This window comes from Tursiops truncatus, chromosome 1, assembly GCF_011762595.2.
Source record: "Tursiops truncatus isolate mTurTru1 chromosome 1, mTurTru1.mat.Y, whole genome shotgun sequence".
NCBI classification, from domain to species: domain Eukaryota; kingdom Metazoa; phylum Chordata; class Mammalia; order Artiodactyla; family Delphinidae; genus Tursiops; species Tursiops truncatus.
Genome location: NC_047034.1, coordinates 175,366,387 through 175,391,133, shown reverse-complemented (window position 1 = coordinate 175,391,133; position 24,747 = coordinate 175,366,387). Strand labels below are relative to the sequence as shown.

The following is a 24,747-nucleotide window of genomic DNA, read 5'->3' as shown; positions in this document are numbered from 1 at the left end:
GGGGGAAAAAAGATGTATAGAGCCTTTATAGAAACCCGATGGTGTTTTTTCTCCAATTATTACCACTTTGGAGTTGTGTATATGTAATGTCAACCAAAAATTGCATCACATAATTTGGTGGGTGTCCACCTATACAGGCAAGTGAGACTGCTTAAAACACTGTTCAAAGACCTGATAAAACCATTTGGTATTTTTTAGCTCTGCAGAAAATGAGGTGAGTGAAAATTAACTTTTAGAAACTGATTTGTTTTGGTAAAATAATTTGGTCGCGCAATTGGGAAAATATTTAATAGGGCGAACAGGAATTGTCTGAGCTGACGTGCGTAGGAAGTGAAAAATAACCTTTTCATTGCTTCTGTTTTCCTACTTGTAAAATGGGGTATTTACCATGTAGTTCTGGGAAAGCAGAAACTAAGGTCACTATCATAGGATTTGCAGAATTACTTTCACCTTTGTACATTAAAATGTTTTTAAAAAATTAGAATGTTGCAGTTGTAGCCAGGAACCTTCAGGTTCAGAAATTATTTTGGGTCTAGTTGTTTCTTCCAAACACTAAACTTTATTATGTATTGCTAACTAAATATGCTCATAAATGTAGCAAATATGTTTCCTGTTGTGGCAGAATACTCTTATTAAAGCTTACAAACATTGTTGTCAGCTAAGATGCAGGTTTTTAAAAAAGACTAATTTAAGCCAAATAGCACAGGGGTGATGAGTATATTATTACCTTTCTGATTTTTTTTTTAAGCACTCAACTATATCTTCAGAGCAGATTCTGGTAAAACTTTTTTTTAAGTACTGTTAAAAGGCAAATTGCATTAATGTTTAAAAACTAGATGTCATTGAAAACAATTGCTTAGGGAAATAATGAGGTTATTAGCTTTGGGTTTTAATAGCATTTTTAAAGAGAAGAAATCATGTTTATAAATGTATAAATGGTTCAAGATAATTTTAAAAATCATTTAATTTTTTATGCTTGCCTAGTTGTAAGGTCAAAAATAATCAAATGACTGATACAGTCAGCACCAACAACCTCTCCATATGGAAGGGGTGATGAGAACATACTATTTGGAAATAATAAGCTGGTCTAAGAGCCAAGTGCTGAAGTTACATTTCTGCCTACACAGCTGAAGCACTACTTACTGTCTGCTACCCAGTTCTACTTTCCATCAGTTATGAATCTCGTGTATAAATGTATCCATTACCAGGCTCACAGACGGGGGGTGATTTTTCTCCTTTGGAGCTCGTCCAGAATCCATCAGCCTCACACACATATTTACCTGCAAATCATTGAAAGAGCAAAAATGTTTAACTGCATGTGCAAAGGTGGTTGTTATTTGCTTGAATACCCCCTCGAAAATGCAGATTCCTGAGCATCAGTGGGAAACAGAGGCGTCTGAATAACCATTTTACATGATTTCATAAATAGGAGGTCTCTGCATTACCATGTATGCTTGCAAAGTGGAAACCTTTTAGATGTGTAACTTGAATATGTATCAAGATCTTAAGTGCTTAATGATAAGGTTTTGACTTGTTAAATTAAACCATTTGGAATATATTGTGTGTGTGTAGTAGTCATTTACTAGATAAGATCTGTTTTCAGATTCTTGCAAATTGACATTAAAGTCACTTCAGCTATAATATTTCACTTCGCAGGTGGAAGAAGTGCCTTTTAATCTTTTGTCTAGCCTTAGCCAGAAATGTTGGCTAAGTCTGTTTTCAGATCATGAGGGCTTAGGTTCCAAATATCACCCACCCCCAACTTTGAACAATTTGCTTACCATCATCTGTTCTCATTGTGTAGAACTCATTACAGCGATATTTAACCACAGCTTTGTATATGGTCACCTCGGCACCCGTTATATAGTCCACTTGGCCACTGGGTAGGTCATCAGGAGGGCCACAGTCAACAACTAGTAAACACGGGAGAGGGAAAGTCAGTTTGTACTTTGAATCCTAACATTAAAACGATGTGGAGACTGATGGTTGTGCTGTGTGTTGTTATAACTTGAAGTCATATTCAAGATGGACATCATTTCATCTCTGAAAATGGAGAGAATCGCCTTAGTGTGATTTGAAAGCATCACTCTCATCTCTGTTCCTAACTAAATGGCTAGGTTGAAGTGAAGGCCCTAGGCAAGGAGTTGTATGATGCCTTCCCTAAAGGAAGGGAATTTGAAACTACTTGGACTTCTTAGCACTCACGAAAGAAAACAGCACAGGCTGCATATGCCTATACAGTCTGGTTTGATGTTAAATGGTACAATTTGGTTAGCCTAAAAAATAGAACAAAGAAGACCGAAGAACTTGTTCTTATGATCCTTTCCCTAAGTTGACCTTTTTAGAAGACCTGGAAGTCATAATACCTTGAGTTTGGGTTAGAATTCACAACTGTTAGGACATTACTAATGTGACATAACCAATTTGTGAGACAAAGTGATACCAGTCTAAAAGTCATAGTTTTGTACACAGACATCTAAAAATTGTTGATGTACTTCTGTGGATTTTAAAAGGTAAATCGTTTTTAGCAACTTAATAGCAGTGTGTCTGGCTTTGTGTCAAGAGCGTTGTCTACGTTGCCTTAATTCTCCACAGATGAGATGCCCGTAACTACCCAGTGAAAAGTGGCAGAATCAGGGCTCTAACCCATACCTTAGTCCAACAGTCCTTCGGTGCCAGCTCTTTACTGGTTTTTAAACTAAAAGAATTGGTAGTAAAGAATTGGTAGTCTCACGGGAATATAAATTTTGAAATAAAAATATTCCCCTAGGAATTTCGTAGAAACCCTTGCAAAAAAATATGTGAAAGTAGGGACTTCCCTGCTGGTGCAGTGGTTAGGAGTCCACCTGCCAATGCAGGGGACGCGGGTTCGAGCCCTGGTCCGGGAGGATCCCACATGCCACGGAGCAGGTAGGCCCGTGTGGCACAACTACTGGGCCTGCGCTCTGGAGAACGCGAGCCACAACTACTGAGGCCTGCACGCCTGGAGCCTGTGCTTTGCAACGGGAGAGGCCACTGCAGTGAGGGGACAGTGTGCCGTGGCGGAGAGTAGCCCCCGCTCAGTGCAACTAGAGGAAGCCTGTGCACAACAACGAAGACCCAATGCAGCCAAAAACTAAATAAATTTATTTTTAAAAAATATGTGAAAGTATACGTACAGAGGTGTTAACTATGGCAGCGTATGTAATAGTAAACTGGAAACAATAGAAATCACATGAAACAAAAAGCATAGGTCCACTGATGGAATACTATGCAGTCATTAAAAAGAAGGAGCAGCTCTATGAGTGCTTGGATTGTTGTGGAACGATAACCCAACAGTGTTGGGGGGAAGAGTACATTGCAGTCAGATTTAGTTCAAAAGTAAGTGAGATATGTTAGTATAAATAGTATAGGAAATAAAGAGTAAGAAGGAATGGATCCCAGTGTCTTACAGGTAGTTTGAGGATTTGGGCAAGAGAGGCTTTCACTGTATATTTTTGTGAATTTATATGGTTTTTCCATTTAACACGTATCATAATTTTAAAAATATTAAAAATAAGGTACGTGATTCTTAGTTCACAAAATGGTAGTGAACACCATTATCCCAGTTTGATGCGTATATGCCCCTACAAACAGTAGCCTGTACATGTTTACATGTGTGATATATGTAATTGGAGGGCTATGCACCAAAATAACGAGAGTGACTATACTCTGATACGGCGGGATTATGAGTATTATAATGTTTGTAATTTTCTCTATTTCCCATCTTTTATGAGTATTTTATACTTAGAAAAATATTTTTAAATACCATACTTTTCTGAAGCAAATACTTTTTCTAGTAGCTTGGTCCTGTTTTAACCTCTTAAAAGTGCTCTGAGAGACTGAGGATGAGAAGCAAATTTGGAATTCAGGCCCTGATAAATCATTCTTTAAAAATACCAGAAGCAGCAGTAGTAGCAGAAGCAGCTACAGGCGTTGTGGTCACACATACGTACTGCTGCACTCCGGCATCGGTTGGTCCCAAGATCCATCTGTCTGACAGACTGCAACAAATGATTTCAGGGGCCAATAACCCTAAAGAGGAATTGAGAAAATATTAATTTCCTTGTTTATATCAGGAAACCACTCCCCAAAGCTCTGCTCCCACGATAGTTCTTCTTCGAGTGTTTCAAGAGATGCTCCCAAGGGGGTGATGCACCCACATGACTGGACACGCAGCCCAACTGCCTTGATACATGTGTGTACTTGTTGGTGATGTCACCTATGTGTGTGTATCAGTTTTAAAGATGTTGACCTCTGCAGCAGTTTATATTTTCTGCTTTCCACTTAATCCAAGAATACGTCAGATTTCTCACAAGTTCCTGCTGGTGTTCCACCATTTCTTTATGTAAAGTGCCAAAGGGTGACAGTCAAAAGTTTGGGGAAGATCAGCCTGATCAGACGTGGATGTGTCTGGATTTTTCTAGCCTGCGGCTATTAACTGGAGGAAAGTTATTTAAAATATCAATATTTCCAGAAGCTTCGCATGTGTGTCCTCAATCACTTTCCATTGCTAATATTTAGCGGGACATTTTTGACTTATTTAAATATTTTTCTAAAATCAGACTTTAAAATGAAAGCAGGTGGCTTTGACTGAAGCTTTATGCTTCGAAGGAGAGCAGGATGACTTCTTTTTTCCTCAGAAACTGAACAGGCTTGGGTCCAAGTTGCTGTGGAAAGAGCCCGCCGAGAAGTTTACAAGCTGAGCAAAGTGTCTCACTTTTTTGAGGGTCGGGGGCGGTTGTCCCTCCACAGGACTGGTTGCATAACCAGCTATCTTTTCAGTGTTATTGCTTTTTACCACTGGGATTCAGTGACATTTTGAAGAACATAAAGAGGGCATGTGAATCTCTAACCTGTGCCCCTAAAGAAACACACTAAGCATTTTTTGAAATTATCCTCCTTCTCCCTTAACAGTGGTCACTGTTTATAACTTTGCAGAATATACTGTTTCCAAGGGCCATTTAATTTTTTTGTGGGCCCAGGAGTTGTTTCATGTAAAGGTCGTTTGACCAGGAGGAGCTTGATTTAATGCAAGGTGATAACACAGAGCACATGACAAACATTTCAGCTGCTTTACCAAGAGCTGCTGTAATGTGTGTGAACAGAGAAAAGGTGTTCATTTTAATCGCCAGCTTTCAAAAAAAAAAAAGAAAAAGAAAACGCTTTTTTAAAAAGCAGAGTTATGGGTTTCCCTGGTGGCGCAGTGGTTGAGAATCTGCCTGCCAGTGCAGGGGACACGGGTTCGAGCCCTGGTCCGGGAAGATCCCACATGCCGCGGAGCAACTGGGCCCGTGGGCCACAGCTACTGAGCCTGTGCTCCAGGGCCCACGAGCCATAACTACTGAATCCCGCGCACCTGGTGCCCGTGCTGTACAGCAAGAGAAGCCACCGAAACAACAAAGAGTAGCGCCCCCCTCGCCACAACTAGAGAAAACCCATGCACAGCAACAAAGACCCAACGCAGCCAAAAATAATAAATTTAAAAAAAATTTTAAAAAGCGGAGTTCCTAAGAATAGAAAATTCTCTGTAGCCGTTTCTCTTAGCAAATGTATCATTTCTTTGAATTTTATTGTTTAATCATAGGCAAAGTAAACCACCATGCTGACAACAGCTGTTTCCCCATTTTCCTTTTACATATTTGCTGATATAAATATGTATTCATTCAAAAACCGTCATGATTGTGGTGCACTTAAACAGCTTTGTATTAACTTACTTGCAGAAGTTCGTAGCCCGACTCGCAGAAGACAAAGAAGCGGTCTTTCATGATGTATGTGGCCTGCACAGGGGAGATGTGGCCGTTAGGTGGTGCCGTCGGGTCAGGGCAGGGCTGAGCTGCGCAAGGAAACCAGATGTCGGGGGTTTAGCTGGCTCTATAGCAGCAAGTCTGAATTTAGCAATTAGAAGTTCTTGGTTTATAAATGAAACAACGTGTAAAGAGAGCTTGCCACAGTGGGGTGGAGTTCTTAAGATTTAAAACCAAAGGCAAGATTAAACTCTTCGCTGCTTATCGTACAAATTAGGATTTGTCTCCTGGCCGGGGCTTCAGCCAAAGTGATGAAAAGAAAGCCGGGAACGTGGTAAGGGAGCATGGTCACGGCAAAGGGAGCATCTGCTCCACGCCAGGGGCCTCACACACACTGCTGAAAACCGGGGGAGTGTAACTTGGGGGGGAAAGAGCTGGACAGCATGGGTTAAAATCACAGGAAATCCTCAGTTTCCTCATCTGTAAGCTGAGAGTGATAAGAACGTTTGCTCAGCTTCTAAGGCTGTTGCGAGGACCAAATGTGAAGCACAGAGGAAATCGCTTTGCTAATAAGGGCTGGGCAACAGGGGGTTGCAGCCAGCGAACCCTCACAGCAGCCCCTGTGGCTCAGAGAGGCACCGGGGCTCAGGGCCAGACTGGCACTCAGGAAGCCTCATACATCCCTCGTGAGCACGTGCCCACAGGGCTCACGGCTGGCTTCCACTTTGGCCCCCAAACCCTGGCCTGTTGTCACCCCAAGCCTTCAGCCAGTGCCCCATGGCTGCCCATCACCCAAGGCCACCCCTCAGCCCATGCAGGTCATTTGCCCAGTCCCCTGCTTCCTCCAGCAGCTGACCCCTGTGTCCTGCAGCGACTCTCAGTCCCAGGCAGGCCCCAGAGTCTCCCCTCTTGGAACCAATCTCCAGGGATGTTCCAGGTGGCCCTGTCGGGGCCAGGGCTTCCCGAGGCCACCTCATACCCAGGCCAGGGCCCTGCTGGCATTTCCCTTCACACACACCTCCAGGCTCTGTCCTGGCCCCTTCTCACCCACCAGCCTGGCAAACCTGACTCTTCCCTCTGACTCACTCTGAAACCAGTGCTTCAGTTTTAGAAGTTTTATTACTTCGACCCACAGGAAAACAAAAGGCTTTTAAAATATGAACAAGAAGCAAATGAAATGTTCCCAAAGTGCTGGTCTCTCCCCTACTGACCCGTCTCCCACCCTTTCCCACAGAGCTGGCCCAAAGGTTAATATCTTTCCTAATTCAATCTCATTTTTAAAATTACTCAACACCTCCTCCATGCTCACTCGGTGTCTTCTGCGTTAGCCCACTAATCCCCACCTTTCCAAGGAGCTTTGTCCTTCATTGGATAATTGCGACATTAAGTCTCAGAAAAGTTATGTTAAGAGGTTCAATGTCACATGGCCAGGAAACAGGATGCGTTACAGCCGGGACGCCAGCCCGGGCAGTCTGACACCCAACCTGCGCTCTGAGCACGGCCTGGGGCCTTGGGTGTTTTGCTTTGGCGCTTCTCCAGCTCAGCTACTCTGTCTTTCCAAAAACATCCTGAAAGACCTGTTGGCTGAGAGTGGTGAGAGGGACAGACAGGTCCAGAGGTCAGTGCCCGAAGGTGGGGGGCTTGGACTCGGGCCTCAGGAGGTGGCACCACGAACTACCGTCTACGTCTGAGGGTCTGTCACGAGGAAGAGGTGGTGGAGGAGGGCCTGAGAGGCAGGGTGCAGACTCCCTGTCCAGACCCTCCATGTCAGGCGGGAGTCCCCATCTCTGCCTACCCCGTCACACCCTCTTACAGCTCACACCAGGAAAGTCGGAGCCTCTGGGCTTTTGCACATACACTTCCCTTGCACTTGGAACACCCTTCCACCTTCCTCCAATACCTACTTGTCCTTTCAATCCAATCTCGTATGTTTCGTGTCCCAGGCCCCTTTTGTTAGCACCCGGCCCCTGCCTGGGCCAGGTCCCTCCTCTGGACTCTCACTGTGTCTGGTGCTCGGCTGTGCTTGTCACAGGGCTGTGGTCATGGTGCTGTGACTAGACTGGACTGACAGCAGAGGTATTACGTATTCCCCACACAGGGCCCAGTGCACATCCATAAGATGGATGGATGGATGGAAGGAGGGAAGGATGGACAGATGGATGTGCGTGAGGGGTGGCATGAACATGACTTGGCATAAGGATTATAGCTGTCCCGCGATGTCTGCGGGGCATTGGTTCCAGGAGCCCCGTGGATACCAAAATCTGCGGTTGCTCAAGTCCCTTATACAAAATGGCAGAGGGAACGCCCTGGCGGTCCAGTGGTTAGGACTCAGCGCTTTCACTGCCGAGGGCATGGGTTCAATCCCTGGTCGGAAAACTAACATCATCCCACAGGCTTCTCGGCCAAAAGAAAAAAAAAGGCAGCGTGTCAGCCATCTGTATCCATGGGCTCTACATCCACCGGTGTGGGAAGCCAACTGTATTTTGAGCTGATTATCTTATGAAACAGCAGACACAGGAGAGACTCTGAAAACAGAGTAGAAAGCACCCTTTTCTAAGGGAAATTTACGTTTACAGAGGAAATCTCCATTTGTAAGAGTGTCTCAGAACTCTGTACCAGGAGTAGGAGGACTAAATCACTAGAAACTCTTAAAGGAAAAGACAGAAAATTTTTTTTTTACTAAAATTAAATTTCAAAAGCAATAAAAAGAAGACAGTCTTTAATCTGCATAACGAATCTTACTCTTGCTTACCATGCTTTTCCTGGTCACCTCCTCACAACTGGACTCCCCTGTACCCTTTCTCTCTTTTGTCTTTAGCTGAAGATGTTTAAGCCTGAATTCTAAGCCACCTCTGAGACTCATTTTCCCCTGGGTTATCTCCCACGTATGCACGAGATCTACATGTTCATAAACTTGTGTCTTTTTCTCTCGTTAATGTCTCTTGTTCCCAGCCAAGAATTTGGAAGGGCAGAGGGAAAATTATTATTTCCTCCCCTACAGATGGAAGGAAGGATGGTTGGATGGAGGGGTGAATGGAAGAGGGGAGGGTGAGAGGTAGGGAAGGAGAGGAGGATGGCTGTTTGGATGGGTAAATGGGTAGAAGGAGGGATGGTTGGATGGAGGGGTGAGTGGAAGAGGGGAGGGTGAGAGGTAGGGAAGGAGAGGAGGATGGCTGTTTGGATGGGTAAATGGGTAGAAGGAGGGATGGTTGGATGGAGGGGTGAGTGGAAGAGGGGAGGGTGAGAGGTAGGGCAGGAGAGGAGGATGGCTGTTTGGATGGGTAGATGGGTAGAAGGAGGGATGGTTGGATGGAGGGGTGGGTGGGTGGGTGGATGAATGGGGGGGCGACACTTCCCATAGGGGACCCCTGCCTCGCAGACGACCCCACTCAAACCTGGCCTGTCTTCTGATGGAGTTCAGGACACACTACCTCAAAATGCGGCACCTTGGCATGTTGACGATTTTAAGCTGGGAGTTTGAGAAAATGGCAGAAGCAGGAAGGTCACTCTGATTCCCCGCCCTTCGCCCTTCTTCCCTGAAGCAGGTCATAAGACCCTCACGTGAGAGGTGTCTGCCCTACACCCAGAGGGAAGCCTTATCACCAAAGACAAAAGGATGCCAAGAACAATCCTAACAGGCCTAAGTTCCCCCACCCCGTTTTCCACCCTTGCTTCATATTCCTCAGCCTATCATACACCTCAGCAAACCTAGCCCAAAAGTGCACAGGTCCAGCTGTCTCTCTGAGTCTTTATTTCCTTACAAAGTCTCCTGTGCCACATAAAATTTACATGACATAAACATGTATGCTTTTTTTTCCTGTTAACCTGTCAGGTTGCTTTTCAGACCCAGCCAGGAACACTAAGAGGGTTAAGGAAAACTTTTCCCTCCCCCACCTTCCCAGGCCCGGCCAGGAAGCGTTCCATCCTGTGTGGCTCCTTGATGTTTCTGGAAGAGCTCCCTGCCGAATCGGAGCCCCACCTGCGCTCACCTGTGCTGTTGTAGTGGATCTTCCAGCCCGTGTGGTCCCCCGACTCATCGGTGGCAAAGGTGATGGTCACAGTGTTGCTCTTAGTTTCAATCCTGCGGGGCAACGTCTTCCCACAAAATGGGCCATATTCCTCCTTGTCTGTTTGAATCTGAAAGTGGAGAGGCCCCTGTCATCTCAGGACCTGCCGGGCCAGGGGGAGGCAGCGGCCAGGGGAACCAGACCTTCAGGGAGTCGTAGGGGCACTGGGTCTCAGGGTGCATCTCCACGTCAAAGGACTCCACGAAGTCCAGGGTGACACGGAACCCCTCCTCCAGGCGGATGCTGTAGGTGCAGCTGGAGAGTTTGGGGTACGGCTGAGGGTATCCAGGGCTGCTGAGCACCCCAGACCGGGCGGTGAAGACCTGGCCTGAGCACAGGGCTGGGGAGAGGGGAGAGGACAGGCGGGGTGAGCCAGGCGCAGGCGGCGTGGCTCAGGCCACCTGTCCACTGTCACATGCCAGCCCCAGAGGCATCTCCTGAGACTGAACGCCCCACCCAGTGGCTGAAGGGACAATTTAGGGAGGGGTCTCTCTGGCTTCCAGGATTTAGCTGAAACAAGTGACCCTTGGAGGTACATTCTCCAGGGGCCCCACTCACAACCCCAGGGAGGATGGAGGCCCTAAGCTGAGGCTCCTGGTGTGGGGAACCCTGGGCCAGAGTCACAGTTCCAGGGGTGCGGGGAGTGAGCCATGTCAGGGTCTGCCTGGGGGAAAGGGGCACCAGAAGTGAAGGGGACTTTCCTGTTCACAGGAATTTGGTGTGGGGAGGTGGCAGGAGAGGAGTCTCCCCTGGGCCCCCTCCAGGAACACTCAGGAAGGCCTCCCCTTGCCCACCTTCCCTGGGTCTAGGCTCTGCCCTGGGGGGCAATTGAGGGCAGTTCAAGTCCACACTGATCATAAGTGAGTCTGGTACCCACTTTCCCCAATGAAACAGCTGATTCTGCCTTTGCAAAGAGAATGTCTGTTGGCATCACTCGTAGGAGGGTTCTACCCCCCCATCCCCCAGGTGGCAGAGGTGGGGACACAGGCATTCCAGGAAGTGAGGAGTCCCAGCACTGCCTTTCTTCTTCCACGTGGCTGCTCCCCATGGGACAGAGGGAGTCACCCCCGGATGTAGGGGACCAACCAGACTGCCCATCAGTGAATCGATACCTCCTTGGGCCTCTCTGCTCGGGGTCAGACTCCCCCTCCCCAGCACACCCAGGATCTGAGGTATCCTCTGAACAGGAGGTGGACCCCAGGATGCTTTGAGCTCAGTCCTTGGATTCCTGGTGGGGGAGTAGCTAGAGCTCGGTTCCCCTGTGTGAGCCCCCTGCCCCTCTCTGGGCCTCGGTGCCCCATCATCAAAATGAGGGTGAGGACAGAGCAAGCCCCTCTGGCAAAGGAGCCTGTGGCCCCATAGAGGCGGCTCCCACCAACTAGGGCCCGTCGGGCTGAGGTGAGGGTGGGAAGGAAGGGGGTCCAGAGTGCACACTGCTGCCCTCCCCTCACCCTTCCCCCCCAGAGACACGCAGCAGGTGGAGGTGGAGCCGAGTTTATTGTTAGGTCCGTGGGCGGGGTCAATGGGTGCTGCAGGCTGCAGCGGTCTTGCCCGAGCCAGACCGGAGCCGGAGGGCAGGCTAGAGGCTCTGCTCTGGAAGAGAGAACAGAGACGGGGAGAGACACGGGGGAGGGCACTGAGCAGGGGAGCGGGCTCAGCACCAAGGGTGGGGGCTGCTCGCTCCCAGAGCGCCAGCTGGTTTTCTGTCCAGGCCCCCGTCAGGGGCGCAGAGGGGAGTCCGGGCCGTGGAGGCCGAAGGGGTTGGCCTGCTGGGGGCTGAACCGGCAGCTTTGAGCTGAAGTTTCATGGAGGGAAGCTTGTGTGAGGCAGGCCTAGGGCCCCCACTCCTTCATCCTGAAGCCCCCCAAGGAGGATGAGTCCTGATTGGCCAGGTACACAGTGAGGGCCGACCACATGCTCACCAAGTGAATGAGCTGAGGAGGAGTGAGAGTGAGCCAAGGACAGGGTGGAGGCAGGTGAGGAGCTGGAGAACGTGGATGGATGAGTGCTTAGGTGGGGGGATGGGTGGATGGATGGGTGGGGGGATGAGTGGGGGGATGGGTGGGGGGATGGGTGGGGGGATGGGTGGGGGATGGGTGGATGGGGATGGGTGGGTGGGTGGATGGGTGGGTGGATGGATGGATGGATGGGTGGGTAGTGGGTGGGTGGATGGTGGGGTGGGTGGATGGGTGGGAGGGTGGGTGGGTGGATGGGTGGGGATAGGTGGGGGGATAGGTGGGGGGATGGGTGGGGGGATGGGTGGGGGGATGGGGATGGATGGATGGATGGGTGGGGGGATGGATGGGTGGATGGATGGGGGTATGGGTGGGTGGATGGATGGGTGGATGGATGGGGATGGGTGGGTGGATGGTTGGGGGTATGGGTGGGTGGATGGATGGGTGGATGGGTGGGTGGGTGGATGGATGGATGGGTGGGAGGGTGGGTGGGTGGATGGGTGGGAGGGTGGGTGGGTGGGTGGATGGATGGGTAGATGGATGGATGGGTAGATGGATGGATGGTGAGAGGGGACAGAAGATCTGAAAAGGAGCCGTCACCCAGGAGAAGTGTCTAGTGGACCAAGGCCAGTGGGCCCTCCAGTCGCCTGGGCAGAGCAGCTATGGCCTTGAGAAGCCAGCTGTGTCTTGGGGCAGGGTGGGGGCAGGCTGGGCACAGGGTCCCCCTCCAGCTGCAGCTCACCTGAGCAAGTGTGCTTGTTCCTGTGGAGAACATAGCCCATACGGCAGGAGCAGTAGAAGCCACCCAGGTGATTGTGGCAGTGGTGCTCGCAGGTGGGGGCCTCTCCTGGGGGCACCTGGCACTCGTCGATGTCTGGGGGAGGGGCCGGCAGGCAGTCAGCGGGGAAGGAGAGGGGACATCGCTGAGGCCTAGGCTCGGGTTTAGGGCCCCTCCAGTAACATGGCCTGACCTGAGAGGAGCCTCCTCTTGTCTGCAGGTGTCTCATGCCCAGCTGAGCGCTAGAGGCCCAGGGTCACTGCGACCTCGCTGCAGCACTTGGAGGGAGACCTAAATACCATCTTTTTTAAACCAATGACGGTTTAATGGTCCTGCTCGTGGTGACTAGGCTAGTGAAAGGAGCGACCGGCACGGGAACCCAGTGGGTGGGCCTCTATATGGGTTTCACCAAATTCTTGCAGCAGTCTCAGGATGAGCACAGAGAGGTTGAGCCACTTGCCCGAGGCCAACAGCAAGTCCCTGCAGGAGCCAGAATCTGAAAGCAAGTGCCAGACTCGAAGCCCAGAGGCAGACGCCGCGCTCAGCCCAGTGGCACCCGTCCCACCTGTGAACGGGCTCACTTGGTCCTTGCATCACGGGGCCCACGAGGACGTCCTGGCTCAGCACCTGGCACTGAATGGGGCTCAGCCTAGAGCAGAGGTCCTGGCTGTTGCTGATATTTGCACTGCGATGATGATGTCAGACCAGGTGGGGACGCCCTCCTGCTGGTCTGGCAGGAGTCCAGCCTCAGGGAGGCGGGCGGAAGGGAGGGCTGGTCTGGCCCAAGACAGTCCCCCCGCACCAACCGGCCTTCTCTCAGCTCACCCTCTGCTGAGTAGAAGGCCTCGAAGCCCGCGAACGGCTTCTCGTTGGAGTAGTCGGAGCGGAAGGTGACGTCGAGGCTGGAGCCCGGCGAGTAGAAGGTGGTGTTGCCGGGCGCCCGCTCCGTGTCCGTGCTCTCTGACCCGCACAGCGTGGCCAGCACCGTGGTCCCGGCGCTCAGCTGTGGGGTTGCGGGTCACGGGGGGAAGGCAAGACCCCGGGCCTGCCGGCCCTCCCGCCCGCGCTCCGAAGCCAGCCCCCGCCCCCGGGGGTCCCCGTGCCCCAGCCCGTCCTGCCGGCACCTTGACGAAGTCGTACTCGCAGAGGTAGGAGGGCTCCAGCTGGAAGTGAGTGAAGTAGAGGCGCAGGCGGTAGCCGGGGGGCGCCGTCAGGGCCCAGCGCTGCTCATGGTTGTTGGCATACGTGCCTGGGAAGCCAGGAGATGCCAGGCGCCCGAACACGGGCTTGGGCCACTGCGGGCCCGAGGACGTGGTGGCTGCCGAGCCCCACAGCAGACCCAGGGTGACCAGCAGCCTGAAGACAGCGCAGGGGAGGGGCGGTGAGGCCCAGTCTCACCCCTCACCCACGCTGGGGAGACCCTGGGGGCTTCCACCCACCTCATGGTGCACTCGGCCAGGCCCGGTCTGGAGCCCCGGGGCGCCTCACCTTTGATCTGTTTGTCCAACGCCGGCCCTGCCCCCAGCCGCCCTGCCCCTGGCATTCTGGGAACAGACCCCATGACTCCTGCCTGCCCAGACTTCCGGGCAGGCAGGACAGGATGCTCCAGGAGCCAGGGGGCTGAACCTGGATGACAGCCAGCTCCGGGGACAAATCCTGGCTCTGTCCCTCACCCTGAACCTCTGTGGTTCCCCCGCCGTGTGTGACTTCCGAGGTCACCCAGGGTCTCTGTGACAATGACCTCGGCAGCGATGGCTTCTAGGCGGAGATGGGGGAGGCACACACACACCTACCTTTGCTTCCTGAAACACTACGATAAGAGAGAAGAGAAAAGTCTTAAAAACACGAGCCCACGACGATGGGGAATGTGGGAAAGGAGGCGGCATCAACATTTAGGAAGCTGGGGAAACAGATGGACAGGTGGAAACAGCTCTCCAGGAAGCAACTCTAAGTTGGCGGTGGAATCAGGAATTGGCGGCACCATGTCCTTCTGGACGCATGTAAGAATCTTGCCAATCCCTATTTCCCATCCCCCGACCTCAGCAGAAACGTGGAGACTTATTCTTGGAGGGAGTATATGGAGAGTCCCAGGCCCAGCTGAGCATGGGAGGGGCAGACAGAAAACAGGGGCACTAAGCAGACAGACCAGCCTTCCTCTGACTCAACGCCTAGAACCTGGCAGCCACCAGGCTTCTCTCTTTTTCCTGGGAAGTGTTGAGGAGTTCAGGAGGAAAGACCTAAAGACACGGACTTAAGGTTCCACACGCAAATGGCTCAGCCGCCTCACCCACAGTGAAAGTCAGCTGACAAGCCCCCATCATGGGCTCAGAGCTTCCAATTAGCTTTTTAGTCCCCAGTCTGACACATGAGCAGAACATTCAGGGGTTACTGAGGAAAACCTCACACGTGAGGGAGAAAGACCAAAAAAATCAACCAACCAACAACAAAACAGTAAGAAGCAGTGAGAAGAAAATGTCCAAAACTAAAATGAAGCAATAATTAATATCTTCAAAGCAAAAAGAGAGGCCAGAACAAGAAGCAAGAACCGTATGCTATTTAACAAGAGCATTCAGAGAACAAAAAACAGCTTGGGGAAATAAAAATATGGCAGAAACAAAAAACTCAACAAGATGTTTGGAAGATAAGATTGAGGAAATCTTCCAGAAAAATAGAGTCAAAAAGAAATGAAAAAGCAGTAAAGTCCTATACAGTATGTCAAAGACTAAATAACAGGAATTCTAGAAAAAGACAACAAAGAAAACAGAGGAGAGGAAATTATAAACAAAATAATGCAAGGAAATTTCCCAGAACTGAAAAGAAGGCGAGTTTACCAATTGAAAATGTCCTCCAAGTGCCCAGAACGACAGATGAAAATAGAACTTTACACCTGATATTTGCAAAACATCAGAGAGAAAAATTATGTTCTACAAACTTTGAGAGACAGAGAGAGAGGGGAGGAGAGCGAAAACAGAGCAGATCACTTACAAAGGATCATGAAAAGAATGATTTTGGAGCTATCGAAATAACACTGGAAACTAGAAGCCAGCATCCGGTGAGTCCCATATTGGGGTATTCACGCCCTCAGGTGTAGTCCCCTCCCACACTGAGTAGGGCTTATGGATAGGGCATGACTGGAATGACAGTGTGTGATGTGTGGCTAGGCATACAAGACATCGCAGCGTCCACCTGGCTCTCTCTCTGATCACTCGCTCTGGGGGAAGCCAGCCACCATGTGTGAGGACACTCAGTGTCCCTGTGGAGAGGTCCACATGGGGAGGAACTGAGCCCTCCTAACATCTGTCAGCATAATCTGCTAGTCATGTGACTGAGTCATCTTGGAAGCTGACCCTCCAGCTCTAGCGACAGCTTTACTGCAACTTCATGAATGACTGTAAACCGAACCAACCAGCTAAGTCACTCCCAAATTCCTGACCCACAGAAAAGACATGTTTATTGTTATTGTTTCAATCTGCTACATTTTGGGCTAATTTTAAACACAGGAATAGATGATAACACTGGAAAACAGCAAATCTCAAAATGTTGAAGGAAGATAATTTCCAACATATTTCTATACTCAACCAAATTCTGTACCCATCAATTAAGCATGAAGATGGAAACAAGAGATTCATGCATGTCAGGTTATTGAAAACTTTCATCCCTTGTCCCCTTTCTCAGAAGGCTCCTCTAGGATATGCTTCACCAAAACGAGGGAGTAAACCAAGAAACAGGAAGATATGGGGTCCAAGAGACAAGAGTCCCGACAGGGTATCCCACTTGGGGTAGTCAGGAGGCTTGGAACAGATTCTTCAGGAAGATGAAAATGATAGGACACCGGTACAGTCCAAAGATCCTCCAAAAAAATTTTTTTCCGGTAATTATTTTTCCTGAATGAAAGTGTTATATACATTATGGTACAACTCATAATAAAGAAATGCACGGTATGTATATTAGTTTCTTATTACTGAACATTCCAATAAATATAATCATGAATTATAATTATAACGAGGCTACGTAAAATACTTAGAATCTCACAATAAGGAAAAAAAAACAACAACTGATTAGCACATTGACCAGAACCTCAGGAAGTGTTTTGAATCCAAACGTCTTAAGAGCTTTAGCGATTTGGTAAAAGTTTGGGGCTAAATTAGTGATACATTTATTGAAAATGAAGCGAATGCAAAAACCCTCCAGGAAAACCAAGCTGTGCCAGAGATAAAAAGTTACCGTTTTCTCCGAGTCTCAGCTGAGAACGGCATTTGCCTAACTTGTAACGGTGCAAACACTGATTGCGGGGCCAACCGAGGTTATCGTTGAATGCTTGAGAGTGTGGTGGGGCAGGGAAGCAAAGAGCTAAATCCTCACGTTCCCCAGTGGAAAAGCAACAATTATGACTGAAACTGACAAATCGAGAAGCAGTAATACAAGCATATTGTTCAGAGGCATGAGCAAAATGCTCAGCTGAAAGAGGTAAACGTGGCTGCCTCCAGGGAGAAGAGCAGGTACAGCAGGGCTGCTCTTTCTCTCCTAACAATCCGCATGGGAACTACTTGTACCCTTAAACCGGGGGCGGGCGGGGGGGGGAAGCAGGGCTAATTTTTTTTTTAACTTTATTTTTTTATACAGCAGGTTCTTATTAGTTATCCATTTCATACCTATTAGTGTATATATGTCAATCCCAATCTCCCAACTCATCCCCCCCCTCCCAGCCACTTTCCCCCCTTGGTGTACATACGTTTGTTCTCTATACCTGTGGGCAGGGCTGATTTTAATAGCTGAATTTCAGAACTCTAGATAGGACTGATTTTACTCTCCGTGCCACAGACTGGGCCTGTTCACGGCCCTCTTCCAGATTTCTGGAACTTTGGAGGACTCAGGTCACACCCCCACCGAACGCCTGCTTTTGCTTCTGCTTCTGCTTCTGTGGATCAGTCTGTGTTCAAATCACATCCACCCAGCTGTGGGGTTCAGTCCTCAACGCCCACCCTTTCCAGGTGGGCACATGCACGCAGATGCCACTAAAAGTTGGGGAAGTGGAGGGACTGACACTGCAGACACCTTCTAGTCCAGGTCAGGCATTCTTGCAGCTACTTCTGCAACCTGGGCCCTCTCTTCTTCCTCTGCCCTGAGAAGAAATCCTGATTTCCACCAGCTCAGTGAGAACGACGTGACACGTGCTCCTTAATGAAGCCCTGTAACAGCTGAGGACCACTGCTCTCATTTTACAGACAGGGTGACGGAGTCAGGAGTTGTACGTAGCTCAAGTCACAGAGTTAGTGTGACCCAGGTCCAGTGACCCCAGCGCTGGGACCGCCCCCCTTCCCTGCCCACCTTCATTCCCTGGGTCATCCTCACGATGGACCTTCCTGGAGCCTGGTCAGTAAGATGAGCCACGGGGAGGAGGGCCACTGAGAGTGGAGGTCCAGGCAGCTGCCCCTGCTGGGAGCCCCAGGGTGCTCCGGCTGAGCTGCAGAGGCCCACGGAGCGGAGTGGCTCCTGGGAGACCAGCTGCCTGGTAAGGCCTCGGGCATGTCACCTCATCTTGTGTGGATTTAACAGTATCTTCCTTCCTGCCTTCCTTGTCAAGCTGGTGACAGGACAGCGCTCCATAGCTGGCCATCACCAGTCCTCCCTTGCCTGGTACTTTCTTGCAGCCCAGCCGAGTCCTGACTCCGCCGGGCCTCCGCGGGAGGGGGAAGACCGGGGGGTTGGAATGGGGAGGTTAGCTTGGGATCAGACTTGCTGACCAGGGATGAACCCCAAAACATGCTCACAGACCAGGGGCTTCGTGAGGGTGGAGCACGGGAAGCCCAGAGGGGGTGGGTGACTGGCCTGAGGCCACTCGAGGAGTTGGTGGCACAGCTGGACCCCTGTTCCCACCCCTATTATGACTGCAGTCTTAGCTCCTGCCGAGTGGGGCCTCCAAGGTGGGTGCCCAGGGTAGGAGCGGGGTTGGGAGTATCCTTGAACCACCGCCAGGGTTCCCACACCCACGCTGGCCCCCAACCTGCCAGCCCCAGTCTCCCAGGTTAACACATTCCCTGACCACGTCCCTGCCGAGGGCAGGTGTGGGGCGGGGGAGGTGATGCCGGCTTTTGCAAGGAGCAGGGGCCAATCCCCCGAGTTAGGAGGGGGCTGGAGGCCCCCTCCCCCAGCCTGCATCCTGTTGTGGTGGCTCCTGTCCCACCACCAGACCCTCAGTCCCCGCAGTCAGCAGGACCGAGGCGCCTGCCGGTTCAGCACCTTGGAGAGGGGACAGTCACATGCCCACAGAGTCCTTGTGTAGCCGCCCACACCTGCTTTCTCAACCTCTCAACACTTGGGGGAAGCTTCTAGGAACTTACCAGAGGGCAGGCTCGCGAGGGGGGCAGGCAGGATCTGAACCCAGGTCTGTAACCTGAGCCGAGTCAAGGCCCCTGACTTGCAGGCCCAGGGAACCGGACCCCAGTCATGCTCCTCAAAGCTGCCTCTGGGGTCACGTCCGCACCCACCCCAGGATGGGACCTGGCCCAGAGTCTTCTGAGGACCCTGCCGGGCAGCCCCAAGACAAAGCAAAGCCCTTGACTTTGACAACCCCCAGCCCGGGCCCCATGGGCCTATCACCACCAGCCTTGTGCAGGGCTTGGTGAAGGAATGCCTAAAGCTTCTCGGGACAGACTTGGGTCCAGTTAGATGACTGCCGCATCCCTGGGCACCACGGGGCTCAAGGGGCCGGTCCACGGTTACACAAGGAGGCAGGCCTGCCTACTCCCACGGCAGACAATCGAAGGCCAGACAGCGGGGCCAGCTCAGGGCCTGGCACACGGGGGAACCCATTAATGGCTGATGCAGCCCCTGCCTGGGCCAGTTTGAAGTCCAGGGACACACAATTCAGCATTTTGTTATAAATACACGTGTTTGGTGAGTGAGGGGCGACAGAAGGTGGGCGGTTGCTGTACACAGCTGGTATAGGCTTGGAGGCTGAACTCCACACACAGGAAGACAGACAGTCCGCCCAGCAGGGCCGGCCGGGCAGCGTTCTGGGGCCTGTAACACTCGGTTGGTGGGCGAGCCAGCGGGGGTCTTGTCCAGGGCTGGTGCGGCCCAGGCGCCCCGGAGGCTCCCTGGCCAAGGTCCTGGGCAGCGTGGGCAGCGGCACGTGGGCTCAGTGCACATCATTCAGAGCCTGGTGGGACACGAGGCCTAGTCAGGAGGGTGCTGGACTGTGAGGGGGTCAAAGGGGCCCTTCAGGGAGCCCTGGGTCTCCCTGCCCCGCAGGTAGCTCACCTTCCGGGCAAACTCGGGCAGGACGAAGGCTGCCTGGTGCACGTCGGAGTTGTAGTATTTCAGCTGCATCTCTTCCACCTGCTTCTGCGTCAGCTGTTGCACGGGCTCCCGGAAGTTGGTGCTCTGGGGACAAGGGGGGGTCTCAGGGGAGCGCTTTCCGTGCCCACCTGCCCCGCTCCCGCCCCCAGGACAGCCCACAGCTCACTGGGTTTTTGCTGCACAGCATGAAGCCGATCTGGCCACTGGGGTAGGTGGGGATGGTGCAGTAGGCGTAGTCCACCACGGGGAAGAGCGACTTGCAGAAGTGCCGCATCTCCTTGATGAGGTCCAGGTGCAGCCACTGGCACTCGCCTGGGGGCCGGTCAGGCGGCATCAGCACCGGGCAGGCGGTGCCCCCCCCGCCACGCTCCCACCCCAGCCAGCCCCTTCCCACGGGGTGGCCCGCTCACCCTGGCAGCAGAGGATGCCGTCCTCTTTGAGGGCGGTCTTCATGAGCTGGTAGTAGGACTCCTTGAACAGACTCTCAGCAGGGCCTGAGGGGAGCAGGGGATAAGGGACAAGGAACGCTCCGGCTGAGACTGCCTGAGCCTGGCTCTGGAGGCGGCAAGGGCCGCTGTCACCTGACCACACAGACCCTCACAGCTGCCCAGGGGCAGAGCTGAGAACTGAAGCCAGGTCTGTGGAGTTCAGAAACCAACTACGAAGAGGGTGCTTTTGAGAGGGGCAGGGATCCAGTACCCCAGCATGAGGGGGCTCCACATTTTAATCCCATTCCTGGGGGGATGCTCATAGGCATCGCATCAGGGGAATCTCCACCCTGAGCCTTGGTTTAAGGCTAGATACCCGCACACCCTGATGCTGGCCTGTCGAGCAGAGAGGAGGCTGAAGAGGAAACTGGGGCCTCAGTGGCCCAAGCCCAAAGCCCCACTCTCTTCCAGGTCCTCAACCAACTTGTGAACTTTGTGCAGTCGCCCAGTCCCCCTATTCTGCTGAGCCATGTTTGAGTGGGGAGGTGACGACTCAGAAGGGAAAAGAGCTGCACTAATTCTGGGGCCCCCTGTGTCCTCTACTCCGCAACTCAGACTTGGGACACAGAGCGGGAGGCTGGCCTTCCCTCTGGTGCCTGCCAGAGGCCCCAGGCCATCCATTGCTTACCCATGGGGTCTGAGGAGTCAGTGATGATGACGTCGAAGGCGTCCTGGTTCTGTTTCATGAACTCAAAACCGTCACCCACGTGTAGGGTCAGCTTTGAGCTAGAGTAGCCAATGGCCATGCCCGGCAGGAACTTCTTAGAGACTTGAATGACATCCTGGGGAGGAGACAGGAGGGAACAGGTTGGGCCACGGGGGTTGGGGGCCCTGGAGGCAGACAGAGTTGAGTGGGACCCCCTCTCAGAGCCCGGTCACCTTGGACGAGCCACTCCCTTTGTGGAACCCCAGTTTCCACATCTGTAAAACAGAGAGCAGTCTGGTACCTCCCCATAACTTCTCGGAGGGCTAGCTCCCGCTTGCAGCTCGGCCCACACCTCCACCACCCCTACTCCCTCTCCCCAGACACAGCCACTGCAGCTGAGTGGCTATCTTGCTATTTCAGAGGGTTAGAATTCCAGCCTCCACCGGGAGAGCCTTTCCCTGTCTCCACGTGGCCAGCTGCTTCTCATTCAGACCTCAGCATCAACCCACACCCTAGGGACCCACCTCACATTCCTTTATCAGATAACCCTTTGATACCGCCTCCTAACTAGAATATCAGCTCCAAGGAGGCAGGGACTGAACCCGGAACCTAGATGCTCACTGAAGCACACTGCTGTAAAGGGCAGATGCGCTAGTGGTTGGAGTCCCCTGGGACTTCTATGACGCATCAGCTCTTAGGCTTACTAAGAACTAGCATCAGTGGCACACCTACTCTGTGCCAGGTGCTTTACTATCTGCTTTTCCTACTGAATCCTCCAATGTGTTCTTGAGACCAAGAAACAAGGCCGAGAAAGGTTAAGCCACTTGCCCAAGGGTAAACAGCCAATTCAGGGAGCACTGGGACTTGAATCCAAACCCCGCCCGGCTCTGCGCACTCACCTCGTCAATCTCGCACTGGACCACCGACTCCACGGAGGAATGCTTGACCACCTCCCGCAGGACACCCCCATCCCCGCCCCCGATGATCAGCACCTGCCAGGGGAAGAGTCAGCCAGGAGCGGGGCCCTGGGCACCAGCCCCACCAAACAGGCTCCAGCAGGACTCAGTGGCTGGCCTCCCTGCCCCCCAAACTGCACTGAGCAGACAGAACCACCTGGAACAATTTCTCCGCTCCTCTGTTCCACAAGCCTCATTACTTGACTTTCTACTCCTAGAAAAGCTCTCCTGCCCTAGGAACCTGGCACGATGTGTCCCCCATTCCTGGAAACTCCCTCCAGCACGGCTCCTTCTCAAGCTCCAGGCCTCAGCAGGCTGTCAGCCTCCAGTCCTTGTAAAATGGGTGGCTCTCCCCATGAGCCCCCTCGTCCTTGCTAGCACTTTCTCTGACAGCTGTTTGGGAAGCACCTGAGCTGAGCACTGAGCGCAGCTGGGGCCCCCAGCACTGTTCTGTGGGACCTATCACTGGCCTCAGGGCTGGATGTGGGTGGGATGGGAGTACCTTGCGTGGGTTGGGGTGGCTGTAGAGAGGCAGGTTGGCGATCATCTCCTGGTAGGAGAACTCGTCCCTCTCTGTGCACTGGATAACACCGTCCAACACCAGCACGTTACCGTAGCTCTTACTGCGGGTGGGAGTGACAGTCAGGAATCTGGGTTCCCCAGGAAAGGGGCAACGTGCCCCGACTCGCCCTGGGTGAGAAGAATCTCCCCCAACCTGCAGAGGGGCTCCAGGGGTGAGTCCTAAGGGGTGACACGTGGCGAGGATCGGCGGGCAGGCCCGCTAGGTGGAGGCTGGACTCGGGGTCCCGGCTCTGACGTGTCCGGGACTGACACGTGGAGCTCGGCGCGTCGGGTCGGCGCAGACTCCGGCTCCCTCCCCGCCGAAGAGGACCGCCCGCAACGCCGGCCCCCCAGCCCAGCGAGACGGGATGCAGGGTGGGGAGGGGACTGAGGGAAGAGACGGGCCTAGTTACGAGAACTTCTGACAGTTCTGCAGGGACAGGAGCGGGCAGAGACGGCCGGGGGCATCCGGAGGTAAAGGGCGCAAGATAGGGGTCCGGCAGGAAGAGAGGCGGGCTGGGCCGAGACCGGGGCAGGAGTCCCGGCGGGCTGCGTGGGGTTGGGCAGCTGGCAGCCGGCGGTCTGGGCTGAGAGCCGTCGCCGGGGCTCCGGGGAGCGGGGCCGGGCGGGCGGGGGTACCTGCGAAAGACGAGGATATCCTGGTACTGCGAGCGTCGATGGTGTAGCAGCTGCTCCACCTGCAGAGACAGGGCCTGGCCGGGCCACAGGCTGCACGTCTCGCGGAACCAGCCCTCACGGATGGCAGCGGGGCCGGAGGCAGCGGGGCCGTCAAGGCCGGGCTCCATGGCGGCGGGCGGGCGGGCGGCGCGGGGCGCGGGCCCGGGACTGCAGGCCGCGCGGAGCCGCAGCACAACGGGACCAACTCCTCCCCGCCGCCCGCGCCGCAACCTAACCCTGCCGGCGGGGCGGGGCCTGTTGCCAGGGGCGGGCCCCAAGCCCTCCAGTGGCGGCGCGAGCGCTCGGCGGCCCGGCGGTCCCGCCCCGCCGGCACTCCGAGCGCGCTCATTGGCTGCCTCGCTGGAGCGCGGCGCCCGGTGGCTGCGGCCGGCTGTCAGTCGGCGGCAGCAGGGTAGTGCGGCCTGCTTCCCGGGGCCACGTGGGGCCGGGGTTGGGGAGGCACCGACGGGCGCGGAGAGGGAGCGAGGGGTACCCGACTCCGGATGGGAAACCTGAGCTGACATCTCGGGCTCGGCGCGGAGTGTCCGAGCGCCGGGACGTGCGGACCGCCGGCTTGAACCCTCGGGCTGGAGACTCCGGAGTGGGCGGCTACATTGTCCGGCGAAGAGTTACGTTGTTGGCGCTGGAGCGACGGAGTAGAATGTATCTCTCACCGCGTCCCTGAATTTGACTCCCTGTTGGACTTCAACAGTGTGTGTGGTTTGTCGGGGGCACAACGAGGGTTTTATTTACTTGAGAAGGACCATCACAGCCCCACGACTTAAGCTCGATTTAGCCATTTCCCCTTAGATTCCGTGAGCCATGAGCGTATGGCTGCTGAATGAGAAAGAGTTCTTAACGAGTTTCTAAATTTACCAGCAGTGTCCCGAAAGAGGCCAACATATGCATATTCAGCACCAGAAAAGACTGGCCCACAGTTTTTTGTTTTGGGTTTTTTTTTTTTGCCAAACTAGGCCTCGCTCCTTGAAGGGTGGGTGGGTGGGGAATGTGCTTTCTGTTTTTATGAAAATGTCAAGGAACTTCTCTGAATCACATTAAGCATGCTAATTACCAAATATTAAATGCTAATTGCTCTACACGCGTCGTTCTTCTAATGCCGGGGAAGGGAGATGAAATTGGTGTAAGCTACTGGTGACATTATGACAGGGATGTTTTTTGAGTCATGTTTTGCAACCTCTGCTTGGAGTTGGGAAGCCTGTGTCCTTAACCGCAGGTGAAAAACACACTGGTGTTTATCAGTTAGTGCAAGCCTCAAGCCTTACAGCAATGAGCCTTGGTTGGGTTAAACTCCTTTTAAAGGGGAAGTGAGCCAAGGCAGTAAAAGAATTGCTAGGAGCTGGCTCCCACGGAACTGTTACCCGACCCAGGGTCAGGATCACGCAGCAGATGAGATCATCAGCCAATCCATCAGCTGCTACAGGCTTGATTGGGTTCAGCCGTGTACTTGGCTCATGGTGTTGACATCACAGCCTGCACATCAAGACGTCTATGCCTCTGAGCTGTGACAGCCTGCTCACTTCGGTGTACCCT

The 24,747-nt window shown here is 52.9% G+C and overlaps 2 protein-coding genes across 9 annotated transcripts in view; both read right to left on the bottom strand.

Moving 5' to 3' along the window:
- MASP2 (MBL associated serine protease 2) overlaps positions 1–19,306 on the bottom strand; it is a 29,624-nt gene extending 10,318 nt beyond the window's left edge. For 3 of the 7 annotated variants that reach the window (XM_073796109.1, XM_073796118.1, XM_073796099.1), the window contains exons 1-10: positions 14,005–19,306; positions 13,391–13,921; positions 12,530–12,661; positions 11,284–11,627; positions 9,976–10,172; positions 9,755–9,902; positions 5,736–5,854; positions 3,975–4,053; positions 1,782–1,913; positions 1,206–1,280 (exon numbers count right to left, since the gene is read on the bottom strand). In XM_073796109.1, the coding sequence (XP_073652210.1) occupies positions 1,206–1,280; positions 1,782–1,913; positions 3,975–4,053; positions 5,736–5,854; positions 9,755–9,902; positions 9,976–10,172; positions 11,284–11,627; positions 12,530–12,661; positions 13,391–13,921; positions 14,005–14,126 (1,879 nt within the window). In that variant the 5' untranslated portion in view covers positions 14,127–19,306. Of the gene's footprint in view, positions 1–1,205; positions 1,281–1,781; positions 1,914–3,974; positions 4,054–5,735; positions 5,855–9,754; positions 9,903–9,975; positions 10,173–11,269; positions 11,628–12,529; positions 12,662–13,390; positions 13,922–14,004 lie in introns of those variants that run through there. The other 4 variants (XM_073796103.1, XR_012328060.1, XM_073796123.1 and 1 more) reach the window with 4 other exon arrangements.
- Positions 19,307–19,438: 132 nt separating this feature from the next.
- SRM (spermidine synthase) lies at positions 19,439–23,417 on the bottom strand. 2 transcript variants are annotated; one of them, XM_004328067.4, is made up of 8 exons: positions 23,158–23,417; positions 22,460–22,580; positions 21,901–21,993; positions 20,984–21,137; positions 20,278–20,361; positions 20,034–20,179; positions 19,829–19,951; positions 19,439–19,727 (listed from the first exon to the last, which is right to left on the bottom strand). In XM_004328067.4, exons 1-8 carry the CDS (start codon positions 23,322–23,324, stop codon positions 19,707–19,709), a joined length of 909 nt encoding a protein of 302 aa, XP_004328115.2. In that variant the 5' UTR covers positions 23,325–23,417; the 3' UTR covers positions 19,439–19,706. The 2 variants fall into 2 exon arrangements, with proteins under 2 accessions (XP_004328115.2, XP_019786442.1); XM_019930883.3 differs by lacking the exon at positions 21,901–21,993 and having other exon boundaries at positions 23,158–23,416.
- Between the last annotated feature and the right edge of the window lie 1,330 nt (positions 23,418–24,747).

Excerpts from the sequence above, each read along its gene's own strand:
- SRM (XM_004328067.4), bottom strand. The coding sequence starts at position 23,324 with ATGGAGCCCGGCCTTGACGGCCCCGCTGCCTCCGGCCCCGCTGCCATC. Across the intron at positions 22,581-23,157 it reads GATATCCTCGTCTTTCGCAG|TAAGAGCTACGGTAACGTGC; the intron begins GTACCCCCGCCC and ends TCCCACCCGCAG. Across the intron at positions 20,362-20,983 it reads TGACTCCTCAGACCCCATGG|GCCCTGCTGAGAGTCTGTTC; the intron begins GTAAGCAATGGA and ends TGCTCCCCTCAG.